General features: G+C 42.6%; 3 protein-coding genes across 3 annotated transcripts; all 3 read left to right on the top strand.

Annotated features, from left to right (window-relative positions):
- Positions 1-73: 73 nt before the first annotated feature.
- RB195_010069 (uncharacterized protein) lies at positions 74-4788 on the top strand (the record flags this gene model as incomplete). Its single annotated transcript, XM_013446382.2, has 3 exons — positions 74-163; positions 3857-3954; positions 4716-4788. The coding sequence occupies 3 exons, from the start codon at positions 74-76 to the stop codon at positions 4786-4788; spliced, it is 261 nt and encodes an 86-aa protein (XP_013301836.1).
- A 5449-nt stretch (positions 4789-10237) lies between these two features.
- Positions 10238-11731, top strand: RB195_010070 (uncharacterized protein; the record flags this gene model as incomplete). Its single annotated transcript, XM_064190907.1, has 2 exons — positions 10238-10359; positions 11641-11731. The coding sequence occupies 2 exons, from the start codon at positions 10238-10240 to the stop codon at positions 11729-11731; spliced, it is 213 nt and encodes a 70-aa protein (XP_064048490.1).
- A 4057-nt stretch (positions 11732-15788) lies between these two features.
- RB195_010071 (uncharacterized protein) lies at positions 15789-18242 on the top strand (the record flags this gene model as incomplete). The annotated part of the gene is made up of 4 exons (XM_064190908.1): positions 15789-15890; positions 15941-16127; positions 17860-17953; positions 18113-18242. The coding sequence occupies 4 exons, from the start codon at positions 15789-15791 to the stop codon at positions 18240-18242; spliced, it is 513 nt and encodes a 170-aa protein (XP_064048491.1).
- Positions 18243-18258: the final 16 nt, after the last annotated feature.

Genomic DNA, 18258 nt, shown 5'->3' on the forward strand with positions numbered 1-18258 from the left:
GTCGTGATGTTGTGGGAGGAGCCGTAGGCGCCGTCTCTCATTCTTCGTCATCTTCTTGTTGGATAGCCACGAGATGCGCAGCTTCTTCTCCGTCATTCTCGCCTTGGTCGCCCTCGTCTTCGCTGTCGCCTCTGCGAATCCGCTTCTCTACCGTGTTCCACAAGTGAGTTTTTCGCAATTCTTGGTAGAGCTTCTGATCCCTCGATGGAAGTAGTCCCATCTGCGTAAAATAAGTGAAGAAAACAACGATAGATAAACGAGTGGTCTAAATGTAGTCTTCTTGTGCTAGAACAGGTACAATCGGCGCCGATACTGTTCAGCAAGGGGAGCGCGATGAACTTCCGCTGGGATGGGACGGTTGTAAGTGGAACTGTGTTCCAAAGAGAGAATGAACGTGTGCTGCCGCATACGAGCTGCGCTTGCTCGGATAAACACGATCGGTGCCGACTTTACGTTCATCAGTCGTCAGTGAAGAGGCCGCTGAACTCTGGCGAAAACAGGACAATCCGTTTGGTAGAAGTTTGGTCGAAATTTTTCGTTGATACGATTGTTTGGCGTTCACATCACAATGTCATGTGGACGAAGCTCTTGACTGGAGAAAAATTTCGTAGTAGACTCGAACTTGCCATTTTGGAATTGGGTGTTTTTTCATTTAGTTTTTTGCAAAACTAACATTTTTTTCTTCATCATTAGCTGGGCTAAGCGCCATCCTTATTCTCATTCCAACCACGGAAGCGAACAAAAAAAGTGCGTCCAATTTGTTTGTATAGCAGCTTGCTCTCCTGTTAGTTTTACGGGAGGCAATTATTTACAGTGCCATTCCTATAATATGAGTACTCTGATAAAAGAGGTCTTGTGAGAGGAATCATTACTGCGAAGATTATTATCAGCACCTTTTCTCTGCAAAATCGCTGAAGTTAAGGTTACTAAAAAACGTAGTAGGGGACCTGTGAAGGGAGTAGCTAAGACGACCTCTGTAGTGCTTTTTCTTACTGTCCTACTACTCTTTACTTGACTACGAGTAAATATGAAAGAAAGTAGCTGACCTTGCTCTTGTCAACAAAAGCAAAAACTAGAGCATTTATGTTTTAGAATGCCATGCGCAACAACTCGTGCTTCCGTGATCCAACGTTTTCTACAGCAAAAGCAAATACAAATTTTTAACTGAGAAAAAATTGAACTTTCTGAACGCAACGCAACAAATTGTTCAGTTTTAAAAAAAACTTAGCAGAATGTTAATTCCATGGCCGTTTTTCGCTTTATCAAAACTCTCGGATACAAATTTTCAACCTCGTTCAGAAAACCAGACTTTTTGGAACTACTGCATTGAGTTTTGCTCTTCTTAAACCATTGTGACAAAACTATTAATCTATATGTTTTCCCGCTTTCAAACATTCGGACGTGAGTTTTAGACGAATTTGACGACATTTGCAAAAATCTCGCCGGGGGTGGTGCAGTATTCAAACATGAAACAAGAACAGGAAAAGCGATCATAAAACGCTGTCCCGATTTTTCTTTACAAGAAAATTCCTTTTTTTCTGTGGAATTATGGCGGTACTGCAATTCTAAGCATTCAGGATTCAAATTAATGCAGTAGACTTTAAGTGCAAATGTATGCAGATGACGGGACTTTCACATCACCTGCAAATCTTCGTAATCTCAGCGCGGGGTACGGGTAAAATCTGCAGCTTTCTCGTTAATTGTTTCTCGACACTAAACCACATGTAAAGGAAACGCAGACTTGGAAACAGATTTCGGGCAACAACAGACGGCCTCAAGAAAGGAAACTTTGAAGACGGCTAATCAGACAACTATTTTGGAGGAAAAAAGAAAGAGAGGCAAACAAAACAGTCACATGAACGTTGCATTGGTTGGAGCGCGGACGCTAAGCACACTAGGACAGTTTGCGGGTGAAGTGAAAAAGGAAGGTCTGCGGAAATAGAGAAGTGCAATTTGAACGTTTCAGAACACTGCTGTTATGCTCTAATGTGTTTATCGCAGGCGTCGACGCGCTGCAAAATGAAGTGAAGACGATGGATGCCCTGGGCGATGATTTCCTGTTAACCGTATTTCGTTACGCAGAGGAATAGCTCGCACTAGTAGCATGATTCACTTCTTCTCCTCTGCAGTTGTTAAATCAAGTTAGTGTGAGGGGGCGCGTTCATAAAAACGGTTGAGGACTTCAGGGAAATTCAGCGATGCTTATATGTGCGATTGACTGTTGGTCGGTCGATTTGTCCTTCAGATCTATTCACATCCGCCATTGTTTTCTGCAGATGCTGCTACAATTCAAAGTTCCCGTTTTCAATGTTTCCATCGGAAGTTCACGGAGCGTCTGAGGTGTAAAAGGGATTTCCAGTCACGTTACGAAGGGATTTTCCTAGTGATGAATTGGCTCCTGTATTCGCACCTGCATTTTCTTTCCTCCTTTCTTCAAGGTGCAAGGGAACATCTCATGGAATTGGGAGCGCGAGAAACGTCAACCTTTCTGAAGGGCTAGCCATTTGACGAACACAGTTCATTCATCTCAGCTCTGTTCCGCGCGGGCGCAAGACCTCCAGTGAAGCACTCCCCATGCACACCAGATATGGGGATGTTGGTGAGGAACTATGCTCTCCTTCATGGAAAACATAATGGGAAAGTGGAAAATATTTTTTGATATTAAAATCGGCAACAATGAAATAGCTTCGCCATGCTCATTAAAAGGCACAAAAGCAAAAGCTCCCAAGCAGCAACAGCAGTTTTAAGCTCTAGTAATTAAATGTTGCCGTTGATTTGGTAGCTGAAGTCGCAGTTGAACGAGCCTGATCGAAAATCATTTCTAATCTTTGGTGTCGAGTTTCTTATGCATTTTTTCTTCAGTGAGTTGATCTCTTAGAGCTCTTGTTTGACGTAGCATATACTCGTGCGCAATGGGTAGGAAACGTAAACAGCGCAAACTGAACACTTTTCACTGACGAATTGTTTTGCTGTCATCGGAAAACACTTCTCTATCTGCTCCGTGCGCCAAGAAGAAAGCCGGCTATTTAGCATATTCATCAATGCGACGCGAATTCGAAAAAGCTCTGAGCGGGATTTAAGAACGCCGGAAGCGCTTTCGAAGACGGATTTGTCAGTGGATTCCAGTCCATAATGTGGGTGGATGTTGGCGTATTGCATTAAGCACTTAGCGCAATTGTGGTACCAGGTACTGCTTGAGTCCTCTCAAAGGGAGTTTCTTTTATGTATGTTGTGGAGCGCGGGAAATTTCTGGACGATTTTTCTAAGCCTGCTTATTTATGCTCTGATATTAGACGAGACGAAGAGGACTGTGCTGTGCTCCTGTTGCAGGTGTTCTTAAACACTAACATTTGGTGACCTTCAGTTCCAACATCGAAGCGTGAATTACTAGTTCCAATGGATAATTTTCGAAAATTCTACTTGAAATACAAAACAACAATATTAATAAGAATAGCTGCTATACCAAATGTAGTACGCCTGCTACACCGAATGAGGGAAGTTTGTCTACACTTCCACTCTTGGACGTTGGTTGGAAACGCAACATGTGGACATAAAATGTTTTTATATTGTTTGAGAGGAAGCTCTAGTTCATAGTGGAATAGAGAGTTGTGTTTGATTGGGTTCAAACCAACCGAAGCGGCCGTTTTGAGGAGTTTGATTGACGTGTTTGCGACGGAAGCCAGGGCGTGGTTCGAAATTGCTGTTACAGAAAAAAAAGCATTTGTGTATTGCAAATGTACTGCATAACCAAGCACAAGGACTAACGACCAAAAAAAACCTTTGTCGAGGAAATATTCAGAATTTTTAGTGCGTGCGAATGGAAAACGACAATCGTAACGGCTAGCCATAATTTCAGATGTATGATGACACGCAGTTCGTCAAGAGGAGTAACGCAGAGTTGATAAACGGCCTCATTGGAATGGACCTCGGCAAGCTTTCTGCCGTCGGCAAGCGGTGAGGAAATAGTTGGTTTCGATAGAAAGTCGCTGCTATTGCTCTTGAGAATGATTCTTTTTGGGAATGAGAATATTATCGAAGCTATTACCTCGCGCGATACAGGTTCTCCATTATCTTAGCTTAGATTTTCTGCTAGCTAGAGTATCGCAGTGTTGTCCGAAGCCAACTTTTAACGAAGTCATTTCCACTGACAAATGGATTAGTGTGCACAAAAAATCGAACTAAGAAACTAATCGCACACTCCGTCAACTGTTCCTTTCTCGAAGGACAAGCCTCTCAATACACGTAAATGTTAAAGCGCCTGCCTTGACAAGTTTCTGTTGATGAGTTCACTTCAGTTCGACCACATGTTGTGATGAAAGGGAGAAGAACTATGACTCCTCATTCTTTTTTACTGCTCTCAACTCCTCCTCCTTAATATCGGCTTTGGCTTAGATTTTATTCATTGGTTCACTTAGTGAAATGAAATCCTTTAGTTCTGTAGAGTAGAACTAAGAAAACACCCTATCATGTTCGTATTGGTTTTCAAAGATAAAAGCTTAAAATAAAAAAGAAGGTTTTTCTCGTCGCAAATCCGCAGCCGAACATTTCTCCGACGTGAACTTCTTGTGCAGAGGAAATTACCGACGCACGAGCCCGGTTCTACATTTCCTAGTCTGTAACAAAACGAAGTGAATAAACTTGTTTCAAATGTAATGCGTACAGTTGCTATGCACACAAATGACCTCCAGGATGCGCAGCTGATGTTTCCGTTTCAGATCGAACGCTGAACTGATCAATGGTTTATTGGGAATGAACCTCAACAAGCTGAGCTCTGCAGGCCGACGATAACTCCAACACAGACTCAATGAAGCAGCAACCACTCCATCACTATCCACACCGTTCGAATCTAGAATTGTTTCTGTATGTACTCCCTTCTGGAATCGATAACTTTCTCGTCTTTATGGGTGTTGTATCCATCAGTTCTCGGTATGACTTGATCTCCTATCTACTTCCGACTTCTGCTGCCTAACGGCAACCTGATCTCACTTTAGCTATTTCCTACAAGTGAATGAACTCTAGATGGTTGTTTGTGGTGGAGCATTTGCACCTATATAACTTAGACCCTTAAGTATGTGGACGTGAAAAGAAAACTTTTGCAGCTCAAGTGCAAACTGTGGCAGACTCAACACGATAATGCAATTTTACTCACTCATCTACCGATTACATGAAAGTGTGCTTTCCGGAAAATCAGATTGAAGACTGGAAGGAAGCTCGTTCAGAAACCGTTTCCCAAAAATAGATTGCTTCGATCGATTGATGTATATTCCCACCCTGACATTATGCGCCAAGCTACAGCATATTCTCGGAACAGTTCTGAGAATTTCCATCTGGCTGTTATAGTAAACTGGACAGCCTAGGGAAGCTACGCAAGCACTACAGACCCAAACACATGTGATTCACCAATGAACGGTGCGACGGCGACTTCTTGTCCGGAAATACCATTATCATTTGACCAGATTCCCATCTCTCTTACTGGAGCATCACAGAACGCATGTCTCTATGTTACATTTGCCTCGACGAACGTCTTCCTGGTAGGGATGCAATGAAGCCATTCTCACTAATAAGACAAAGGCGAAGACAATAGAAGCGACTAAAACAAATTTGTATTGACATAACTTTAAAAAGTTCCTGTATTTTCTGCTGATGCGCTACCGTTTTGAGACGGATCGCAACTCGGTTTTCCAAGAGGAAAAGAGAAGTCTTCTGTTGATAGCTTCTATCGTTCAGTCATTGAGGTCTTCGGGAGTGTAGTCCTTAAGAACGTGAGCAGTTTTGCTACAGCATTGAAGCTCAGTGATTACTTCGCACTTCCATGAGAACAACGGTGAAGGAACGCAGTGGTCCTTGGAGCCCTTCCTCTCGAATAGCTTCACTTCTTCAATCCATTTTTTTTCTTTTGACTTCCATTGTTTAAATAACCATCGTATCCACCAGCTAGTAAGACATTAAAGTTCTCCGTCTTAAAAAAAAAAATGCTCTGCGATTGCACTTCAAGGAATTTGCCCTCTACAGTACGAGTGCGGAACTACGAACGCTTGTTAAAGGACATTCTGCTATTCATGAAAGAGTCAATAGGTGCTATTATGACAATTTTCTAAAGCTTTCACTAAAACATTGATATATTCTACAACGAATGGGCTGCTGTCCACTAAGCACTGCACAGTCTTTTTAATTCGAAATATCCCCAGATTCATAGGAGGAATAGCTAATGATGTCATGGGATAATCCTCTCTAACCTCCAATCATTAGGTAGCAAAGACGTGTGCTAAAAGGGTTCGGTGTTGGTTTTGTTGCGAAAAAAAACCACCGTACCATCCTTCAAACGGAGACAAACAAATATAATTTGTCAAGGGATGCGATGCATACCACCATGGATGACTTTTCTAGACTTTCTCAAGCATCGACACATATTTTCTGGTAATTCTTCAGATTTTGATATATACGCAGGAATACTTGTACTTCGCAATTCAGCACCTAGAAATCTAGCAAATATACTTACGGCAGCACTTTTCTTCAGAGTGACAAGAGAATTCTTCAGGACAGCTCCATAAGATTATAAGATTCATGAAGGGGATCGGAATGTGGCGCGTTTTTTTGCAACTTCCTCGGAAACACCCTAATCAGCATATTCCTTTTTGGGTAAGGATGAGTCGCACCGCGCAACCAAAGTGCAGCAGGGACACTTCGCGAATTTCCCGCAGGCATTTCGATTCAAAAAAGCAAACTTTACTGCAGCGACTGTGAAGCAAAAGAAAATCTTTCGTTGTTGCAGCGGTAACCGCGCTAAAAGTTCATTGGTTGTAAAAGAGGCAGACTTGAAGTTTTTAGGTGTTCGAACAATAGAAAACTATTTTTATTCCTCCAAACAAAAAGAAACTCTCATTTTTTCAAAGATTGTGCACAAATAGCATTGTTCATTGTCCATAAGAGCAGCAAAGTATTAGTCTAAAAATAAAGCTTTTTGAACCATTCCTTCAAAAAGATTGTTATCTAATCATCCCTGAACATCTTTCCATTTCCGAATTTTGACATATGATGAAAAACTCCCTCTGGGGTCAATAAATTAACAACACCAGACTTGTCGGGGAGGAAGGAACATCGCGTTGATACATCCCCTTGCCCTGCTGTCATTCCATGGGCTATACACGCGCTCATGAACCTCAGACAATTCCGAATTGAAGTCGAACCTCCTGGCCAAAGGGATTGATAAGTGCCACTTTTTATTGCTTTGTCCTTAATGATGGAAGCGACACCGCGAACACGACTAAACTTTTCTGCAACTGACGCACGAACAACGAACCGCAACAAATCGCTGTACCTCAACTATTAAAGTGAAGTTTGTGACAAACCGAGCAACTTTCGGCCGGCGGAATACAAGCATCTCCATCTTCATGACAGCTTGCTAGAATTATGTAGGCACTCGCTTGCTTTTCGGAAACGCAATTGAGCTTTTTAGCGCAGTGTGTGGATCTGCGTGACGGGCAAAAGAGGCTAATCGAGGAGTATAACGAAGAGGAGGTGAATGAGTCGGAGGCAATAGGAAATGAGCGTTTTCATATCGCTATAGTCGTTAATGAGCTTCGATGAAGCTGTGGTCGGTTTTTCGCCTTGATGTTCCTTAACGCAGGGAATGTTACTAGAAAACGAAAACAGGAACTCCTATGCACCTCCTGATGAGGTCAACCTACGCCGATAACAACGTAGTACGACTAAGAAGGCGGTGAATTTACGTAGCAACTCCTGATCTTAACTAGTGCCTCGACTGAGGAATTAGAAAAACCCCTGTCGCTGCCTCGTTGAAGGAGTACGGCTTTACTGTGGTATCTTGTGCCATCAAAAATCAAATTTAGTATTTTGTTGGAGCTACCGTACTTTAATTGTTTCACACCATATAGGCCGTTATATTGGGGATCCTAGAACTTGATCTTCGGTCCTTGTGGTATTTTCATACAGCATTGCTTGAGAAGTACTTGTCTGTCAACTAAAGGTGCACTGCTACTGCTGCATAGAGGAATGAATGAGGTAAGCATAGACCGGAATAATATGGAGCCGTAAGGTGAGGTTGAAGATGAGGACCATGGATCCTCATTCTCCTAGTCCAAGTACGTTTTCCCGCCATCTTGTATGCTATTCTGTGAAGTGGCTGTTGAATAAATGCGGAAGTGCTTACCCCTCCGAATTTCCTTTAATGAAAAAACTAACAGAACCCCTGCTCACTTCACAATATTATGCATGCATTCCAACTTTTGTTTCAGATGAAAATGAACCGCTTCGCTTCAAGGAAATAGCTGAGGGGATGTTGGATGCTTGCTCTCTGAGAAAACTTCGAGATTCCTGAAATACTCTGGAAAGGAAGAGAACACATCTTTCAACGTTCTGAATAAAAACTTTAGTGCAACTGCTCGCAGCCGTTCAAACATTGAGAGCAAAGAATTCCTTTTCTGAACACTAAGAGTATATTACTCACACGGGTTTACCCGAAACAGGATGCAAACATATCCTAAACGTACAGAAAGCTGGGAACACGTTGTTTAGCAGATCTCCCCCAACTACATTAATTTTTTACAAGCTTGTTGCAAAAGCTAGTTGTTCGCTACCTTCCCTTCAAAACAACTAATAAGTATCTCAACACGGATGTAACTAATGAATGTCTCCATTCAGATACGCAGTAGCTCCTAATCCGTCATCGACAAATTTTCAAACGCTCGGCCACGACCAAGTTATGTTAGTATTATATGCTAACAATGACAAATATATGACAATTTTGAAAACGACATTTAGCCCGCGTGGTTTTGTAAATTCAATACTCTTCCGCCGCGTTAAAGAGGACTTTCCTAGAAATTTACGACGCTTCATTCTCTTCACTAATGAACAGGATTCGGGGCTCCTTGAAGGTATTGCACCGAGAACAGAAAGCACGTCTTTAAAATCCAGAAATCAAATGGATCAGCAGCAGCGGACCAATTAGTTTGTCCAAACAATCAACTCTCTGCAACGTATCATCATGAAATCAGAGTAAAAGAATGAAGGATAATGTGTCCAGCGCTAGTCAATCCGCTCCGGATCTACCAAAGCGTACACTTCAATTCAGAATCGCTTCAGGTTTACAAACCCGATACGGAGCTAGGCTATGATTCAAGCCAGTATTTTTATTCTTCAATATAAGTTTGTTAGCAGTTCATCAATCCCAAAGGATGAAAGGCTTGGTGGACTCTAGGGCGGTTTCGATCCATCGACCGTGCAACCACATCCGTCCATGTCATGAAATTACAGCGCGTAAAGTTGAATTAATGGCAGCGTATCACGAACTTAGGATGCTGGGATCTCTCATGAACACATAGAGTTTGGGGGATAGATTGCAAATGTCGGTTCACTTCCCTTCGCTGTCCCGGAAATCGGCGTTGGAAAGTTGGCGTCGGAAATTTCTGCGACACCTTATAACGCGCTACCCTCGTACACGCTCCGCGTCCGTCGCAAATCGTCTCCTGCGCCGTTTTTCAGGACGATTAGGGGGAACTGGACGTAAACTGAGCGCTGGTATTCTTAATCTACGCCCTGGAACCTATATTGTCGATGAGATATCCCAACATCGTGTTGATAGTCGAATTTAAGCAACAGCCAAGATTGTTAACAAATTTATTACGGCTAACGTTTCGGCGTTGTCGCCTTCGTCAGAGCCTGGAAAGTAAGAACATTTGCAATATATCCTCTCAAATGCCTCACCCAGAACAAGTCATCATTCCCTAGGATATTACACCCGGAAACAAAAACCAAAAAAGCCCAAATCGTTGTGCCTACCTTAGTAGCCGCGTTGCCGTGATGTTAGCGGATATCCGCGTGGTGCTATCGCTCCGCTGATACTAATTAGGATGCGACCCGCATATGACCCCGTAGATCAAACCCGCAAAGGTCTTGATACAGAGCCAGCTCGTTGGTCACGGCTAAGCACTCTTCCTTTCTATTCATTTTTGGACCTTTTGCATTTATCCAAAACGCTTCTAAAGTTCTGCGAGCTATAATTTCGGGTTCCAGCGTATCCCAACATCGTCGTTGTCGTGATACGCTGCCCTAACGAAGATTTATATTGGTGCCATTCTTAGATGCGAAGGGAATGTTACACATTTTCCCAGAGTTTCTTCATGAGTGGATTTTAGTGAATTAGTCCGAACTCCGTGTTCTGCTATTACAATCGAGTGGGCGTAGACAGTGAAATCAAAGCGATCCTTTTTGGGGTTCAATGCCTCAACCGGATCTCACAGTGGCGTTAAGGAAGGAAACGGACGAGGAATTGCTCTTCCCTGCAGGCCTATCGGAGCTTACGAGGGCTCGAGCTCATCCGCGACCGCCACAACAGCAGTTGTGAGACCATTTTTGACCCACTTGCAGCGCAGACCATTCCTACACTAAGCCAAATTACCTGGAATTAGCGAAAAGATGATCTAGGCGCTTCATGGTTACAAATGCAATTTCTACTCCTTCCTTCCTTGTGAGGAATTATTCACACATTTATTACTTGCTTTCAAAGACAACAAAGTTTTGAGAATGAGAATGTATGAGAAGGAACGGACGAGTTTCGGTCCAGTCGTGGGTGCGGTGAGGCGTGCACGCGGTTTCGCTCGCACGTGACGTTACACTGCATGAGCATTGGCTCATCAGAGCTGTTCAGGATGGGAGAATCTGGGTGGATTCACCTTTGTTAACGCTCTTTATGTTCCTGTTCATGCATCTGTGTGCATTTAAATGAAATAACTAAGTAATAAATGGAAGCTAATCTAAAGGCGATATGTAGCAAAAGTTCTCTCGTAAGAATAGTTGGTCCGGAAAAAAGACTAGAACTACACAGACATGCATATAAAAGAGAGCTCTCCATGATTCTTCGCGCCTTCGCAGAATCTCTGAGCAATAGATGATTAGATAATGGATTCCAGCCAGTCAAGCAATCTTCATGCTCAAGAAGAAGGAGATAAATTGTTATGGATGGGGAGTATCTAGAATGTCCAGAATGCATGAAGACTAACGACGAAAATGGAGGGAACCAACTCGATTGATTTATTCAGGATCTCGTCTCGGTGCCTTCGTTCAGAATCTAAAACTCATTCATTCATTATAGGTAGAAATTCCGAAGCAGTTATAACTTCTCCAGGTTGTATTAGCCTAGACATCCATTTTATGAAGGATGTCACATGTGTAGAAGAAGCTCTAACGAAGTATAAAAGGTGCTACTTGGGACTAACAAAAAAATAAAAGTCTTCTAATAATTCATTTTTGTGAACCGCTTAAATGCGCGCTTTCCAGCCCTCACTTTTTGCGTCCTCAGTCTGCTATTCTGAAATGAAGTAAAGTAATGGGAGTAATGATGGAGAAACAATAGATAATACAGGAAATATAATGAATGAGTCATTCTATAAATAATAGAAATATAATCAACGACAGAGCAAATAGAGCGTTCTATAACAAATAGCGAAATAATAAATAATAGTGGAAATACAACGGGTCATTCCGTAGATGATGGGTTTCACACATCTTTACTTATTCTACTCTATACTCCTCCTATTTTTCAAAATCAAGATAAACAAAACATTCTAGATCTAAGACGTATGTGTTGCCGTCTTTTTTGCACAATTCTTTTCAATTTTTCAGAGCGACTTTCAAAGTCCAACTTCGACGCATTCTCCTTGTATTTGCATTTATGCAGCTGAGAGAATCGCATTACGTAACTCAGTACAAGTGATGAGATCATGTGAATCTTTACATCTTGCCCTCCGATTTCCCGCTGCAGTTCCGAACGCATTAGCACTCATTTACATCCCATTTATCACCATTATTCCAGCAATGAGATTGGGTTCTTGCACAGAAAAAGGGAAGTCTGTGCTCAATCTCACCCTGCAGCTTTCTACTTCTTTGCGCCACAATCACGAACTTCAAAGACATTGCTGAGAGTGTGAATTTATAAGAATATTCCCGGGGCATGAATGTCCCAGGATTTCCGGTCCGACGAACCAAAGCTTTGATGGTCCAATCATGGCTGGTTTCACCTCAAAAAACTGTGGATCATCGAAGACCGGAAGAAGAGGGGGAGCAGGGGCAGAGAGGTAAGGAGAGCGTCGGCGAACTAGAAAATACTTTTTTTTCCATATCGTATTTTGTTGTTGCAGTTCTAGATTTTGGCAACTAGAACATGAGTTCAAACGGTTATCAATCCTCGAAAGAAATAAGGCGACTGTTTGGATCCATTATTTTTCGGCGCGGATTCCAAACTCTGCAGTCAGTATCCATTACCAGTCATGGGAACCTGGAGCCTCTATAGAATGGTAACGCTGACAGGCAAAAGAGAAACGAAATGCCAACAATATGCCGTTCCGGAATAAGAGTTCTGATTTATAAAGTTACTACAAAGGAAGAACCAACGATGGAAGGTGAAGATAAGTCGACTACACCGAAACATCCAGACGATAATCGAAATGCGTACGAGTAAAATACTATTGCCAGAGTTCGGAAGCGTGAAAGAGAAAATGTAGAAAAGGAAAATGACCCTAGCGACGACCATCGATTTCCCCCGTTTGAGATTGTCCTCATCATGGTTGCACTACCGTAAATCGTGGACGGTGCATTCCCTTGTCTTTTACGGCTGTAGTTAAAGGCATCACCCCACGAATCTGAGGTGGTGCAGATTTCAGGTGGAGTATTCGTATACGGGATGGGAGACTACGGAGAGGGGGGTGATTCCGTCCATTTCTTCCTAATTGCCGTAAAAAACGGCCCGGAAGATACGGCTTCATTCGTTTTGGCGCACCATTTTGCACAAGAGGTTCGATTGGAGCGCGCCAGTCTTGTGCGGCGCCGCATCTTCCCGGCCGTTTTTTACGGCAATTAGGAAGAAATGGACGGAATCACCCCCCTCTCCGTAGTCTCCCATCCCGTATACGAATACTCCACCTGATATCTGCACTACCTCAGATTCGTGGGATGATGCCTTTAAGCTTGATCAGCTGCGTTTGACACTATGGATCCTAAAATTTCGTCCTCAGGCCAACTACCTAGTTTTAGAGTCATAACGGCGGATAAGCGATAAACACATCACCACGATTATGCCGATGATCGAGGAAATGGAAAGGAAATGCACTGTTTCATACTTCTCATTTTATGAGTCATATTAGGTTGCGCTCTTCTTTTCCTTCCCACTTCGATTCGCCTTCTATGGTCCGTCTTCGACCTTTGTCTTAGGGCAACTGAATATCGCAACATAACCCCAACAGAAGAAGGGCGGGTATACATAGTGCAGTCGACGGAAGTTCGGGTATGACTTCACAATCGATGGTTCAGAACCGTCTTAGTGCAAACCAAGCTTTTCCCCTCTCCCAGTACAATGAATTTGCCACATTTGCCTAGCAAAATGAAAAGACGTTGGATAACTTCGGCAACTGCAAGACTACACACATCCTTACACCTCAAACGACTCTGAATTACAGTAGGACGCGCAGGCACATCCCGTACGGATCGATCAACGCCGCGCAGTTTATCTTTTAATTCCAAGCAAGTGTTTTGCGTCGCTTCGTATGACGTAGGAATCTCGCAGTGACCACTCCACTTGTTACAATTGCAAAATGTTCTTAACCAGTCGAAGGTACAAGATTTGATGGCGCCAAACATTAGTCACGAAGTAGGGATGGTTCATAATAATCGCAACTGTTCAAGCGGACTGGGATTGCCGAATTCTGAGATACGACTTCACTCCTCTGACTAATCACACTCATCCTCAGATTATGTCACCAACTCCAAAGAAAAATCGCTCGTCGTTGATCAATTACCTACGGGTGAACCAACGTGTCCGACATCAACTCGGAATCGAAGTGGTCAGAGAGCGCTTCTGAGGCTTGTGCTATGAGTAGCGGGGTGCAGCCGATGCATCAAGCCAGTATCCCTATCTTCCCAGACAAATCTGGTACTTTGGTATCTCAATCTGGTGCTCATTGATCTCGGATCGATGAAAGACTTGGTTGAATTTGGTTAGTATTGAACCAAACAGTGAAGACGTGATGGCAGCAACAAGAAGCAGAACAATAGATTTTTCCAATGCGGTCACTTAAATTCATCCTGTAGATCATTCTCCATCATTAATATTTACGAAAATATTTGATTTGCTCCCTGTATCTTTTGTATCTTGTGCGATTATTTTAACACTGCCTTAGTGTACATGAGATGAATCCAGAACTGATGAAACTGTCCAGCGGCGAAATGTCAAAGGCATTATACCGATCCAGAATCAAACTCTTCCACTGAATTCCTTATGATGACAAAGGGGAAGTGAGATTTGAATGATTCCTCTCATGAGATGTACAATTTCATTTTTCTCGTGTTCGTTTGCGGCTAACTCGCTTTAGCGCCAGCGACGGAACGGTACCAAAGCGCGTTAACTTATTTAACGAAGAATGGAGAAAATGCGCAAGTCTTGACGTTTCCTTTTCGACGACATCAGTTGTAGAACGTACATTGCGTGCAGATGTCAGCATAGCTCCCCGTTCATTCGCACTTTGACGCTTTCACAACTAATCTTCCGTAGATGATTTAGATTGCTGCAGCATCGTGACCCAAATTGCCTTTCATTAAGTTTGGTGATGTGGTAGAATAGGGGGAGACATCCGAGGGGCTACCTACACAAGGAATGTTCCGGTCGCCTCTAGGGATAGACGAGTCCGCAAGTGATGTTCGCAACACGCAATATGGTCTAATCGAGTTAATTTTGCAACAAACTTTGCCCAGAGGGTTTCTGAACATTAAAATAAACACAAGGATTTTGCGAGTTCGAACATTGAAGTCTGAATTTCAATCCAAGTGCACTGATCTGTGCTCGTTAGGAATGCAGTGCGGTTGCTTTTGTGAGAAATTCCGACTTATTTACCTTTTCTGCGAGAACTATCTGCAATTGAATCAAGCACAAGCAGCGCCGATATGCGATAATTATGCTGCCTCTAAGTCTGTTTCTGAACTTTTGTTTACCAACAGTCTGTCCTGTTGTAAATATGTTTCCTCATAGTGTATTTAGTATGAACATTTAAAACTTTCTCCCTTTTGAGTGACACGGTAGAAGGAAATCTACACACGGAACTTAATAAGCTACTTCTTGATTCACTGTCAAATTAATATTACAAAAAAAATGTGGAGCAAGTAGCGAATTTTCTGGTGAAAATGTTCGCGTCTTCGTCATTTAGAATTGCTCGAATTCCTTTAGATGCAAAATTGACGCGAAGCTAAATTTGACACAATAAAGGAATTTGATATCAAAACGTCATCTGTGGTATCGTAGAAATGGAATCAAAGTGCAAAAAGTTTCCATTTTAACACACTGATCACTTTGAAATAATATACAATTTCATGCAACTTCTTGTGGAGGAAACTGGGCTTATCCTATCTAGCGCATTAATGGCAAGTAAAATTTACATTAAAAAATAAAATGCATGCTATCGCTATGGCGTTGAAGTTGTTAGTAGAACTTAGCGAAAGGAAAAAATCCAGAAAACTCCATTTTGCTTGCGCATGCCGATTTTGCTGTTAGCAACATTTGCGTTGGCGCAGTTGTCTCACAAGACCTCTAATAAATTCGGATTTCGCATGATTTAATCCCCGGGGATTCTCGCTTGACGCGCTGTCCTATGACTCAACGACCGTTGTCCAGATGCTATCTTCTGCAATGAATAACCTCTCGAGCAGTTGACCATCCCTGCTGCGAAATTCTCCTACTCCTAATATTTTGGAGTTTTTATCCGTTCCCTTTCTCTACAGTCCGCAAAATGCTAATGTACGTATGGTTGGCAATGTCAGCTGCAATTTCGATCACGCAACTTCTCGTTACCACACAACCTGAATGGATCGTGAACACAGACAGGATCCAGGTGAAAAGGAAATCCGTGTTGGGACAAGTTGATAACCCAGCTCTTTTTAGGGTTTGTTCGCACTCTGCACCGTTTGGGGTTGCGAACTACGGGAGGTGACAGCGCTGATGCCGTTCCTCCTGCATGCCGTCGGTGCCTTGTTGTTCCTGCTCTCCACCATTGCTCTCGTTCCTGTAACATTCTGTTCTGCAACTTCCAGTCCTCTACGAGCTATCGCTCATCTACAAATCACGGCTGGTAAGCGAGTCCTCTTACATCATGGAAACCACGTGCAACAACTTTCCTTTAAGCACCTAACACATTTCCTGAATTCCTCATTCGCACACTATTAGTGATCAGTTTTGTGAGGAAAGTGGGAGGTGAATAAGACAAGCACAGTAAACGGAACAGCAAAGGACCAGTGTAATATTTCATTCAGAAACGAAACTCGTCTTCGCACAAGCTAAGAGTGCCGTACTTTTAATAAGAGCTCACAAAATACCGGACAACATTTTTAGAAAACGGAACTTCCAGCTAGTCGCACATCTCTCCTTAATCATATTGAAAACTTCGAATGCGGATATTTAATCCTAATACAAAAAAATCTTTCTTGTTGCTAGAATCGAGCTCTTTGATAGAGCTCGATTGATAATAGATTAGATGATGGAGAGGATTGATAATAGAACTCTGATGTATTTGTCATCAAAGCCTTTTTTGCCAGGAAGTTTTTGCGAAGTTTTTTCGAAGATAAAAGTTTTTTTTTTTGAAGAGGTTGATGAAAGGAGATGCAAAAGCGAGGAAATGAAAATTCTGAGTGAAATGAAATAAACTAGTCAAAAGAGCAACCAACTGTCATCACATCACACGTCTTTTTCTATAAGCAACAGTTGAGCACGCACTATCGTAGTTTTGTTGTAACTAGCAGCTGGTGCATATTCGGTGTTTCACATCTTGAGCCCCAATCCGACAGAATCCAATTCAGCTCCGTCGAAAAAAAGAAATGTGACTAACTTCTTGAGTTCCCATTTGGTAGTTGGTATGGTAAAGTGCTGTCGTCAATAAGTTTGCCACTTTACTTCGCTACCTCGTCGCTCACAGCCGCCTGCCCTTCTCATCAATCCTTTCCTAATTAGTGAGCTATGCGAAAGGATACCGTATTCTGGCACTGCCTCACGAAATCCCTCAGGAAAAGCCGATGTTCGCTTAATTGAATCTAGTAATCCTTTCCATTTCTCGTGTTGCGCAAAGATTTGGAATAAAGGGGAGCGTCTTCGCGGCAGACAAAAAGGGTGCAATCACGCCGCCATCCTTTCGCCGTATGAAACTTACATTTGGGACGCATTCTACTGGAAAAAAAGTTTTCAAACTAACGGCAACGCCTCCCTGCACTGTTAAAATAAACAAGGACACCTCGAACAACCAGCCTCACTCATTTTCATTTCTAACGCCTGTTTTCAAAAATGACAGTATACCACGAACCAATAGGATGTTTGAATTTAAAAAATCCAAACATTCTCAATACCTGACTTGTTCGTCCTGGATTAGGTTGGTCACCCAAACCCTGGTAGCCGTTGTCCATGATAGCATCCTGGACGTAGGAAAAGGTTCTTGTGCGGGGACTTTTCACCTCTGTAGCAGGAAAATGACCTGACAATCCAGCACACACAAATGTGCAAAAAGCACACATAGTTGAGTTATAAAGTTCGACGGAATTGGACCTGTCCTTTCTTTCTTCTTCTTATGGCACAGAGTGCGTATTGGAATCTCCGACTGAACAAATACTCTCCACCATTGTCACCTCTAATACAATATAACTGTTCTTTTTTTTTGACAAACATTTTTTGGTGAATCGTTGGACAAATAAGGTTCGCTCGGCAGTGCAAAATCCAAGTTCATGTTTACATATGCGTAATTTAAAAAAGCGAAACTACTGCATCTTTTCGACTTCCTTAAAGCTCACATTTACATATCTGCGTCTCGTTCTTTTCAGCCATATTCATGGGTCTCTGTTCATTTGTGGTCCCAATAAACATGCAGGACATTGGTTGTACAGTTTCACAACTACTCCGTTCTTCAGTGTGCAGGTTGGGCCAAGAGTGTTATTCCCGTATTGTAGGTGCAATTTCACTGGGCATTAACGACGCAGTTTGATCTGCCGTTACGCATCCTTATGCAGTCTCTGAATAACTTATGCTCATGCAGGAATTGAATCACGTAAGCGTTAACCTCTTCCACTATTTCAGAGTGGGCTGGGCGTATGCAGCATCGTCAGTATGTAGTTTGGTGTCGATCTGCTGTCCAGTACTCGGAAAACTAGCATCAGACGATAGGAAGCGATATGCTCTACTCCAGCATCCAGAACACTACTTGTGAAGAAAACAAGCATTTC

The sequence above is a fragment of the Necator americanus genome, chromosome III (assembly GCF_031761385.1).
Source record: "Necator americanus strain Aroian chromosome III, whole genome shotgun sequence".
In the NCBI taxonomy this organism is placed as follows: Eukaryota; Metazoa; Nematoda; class Chromadorea; order Rhabditida; family Ancylostomatidae; genus Necator; species Necator americanus.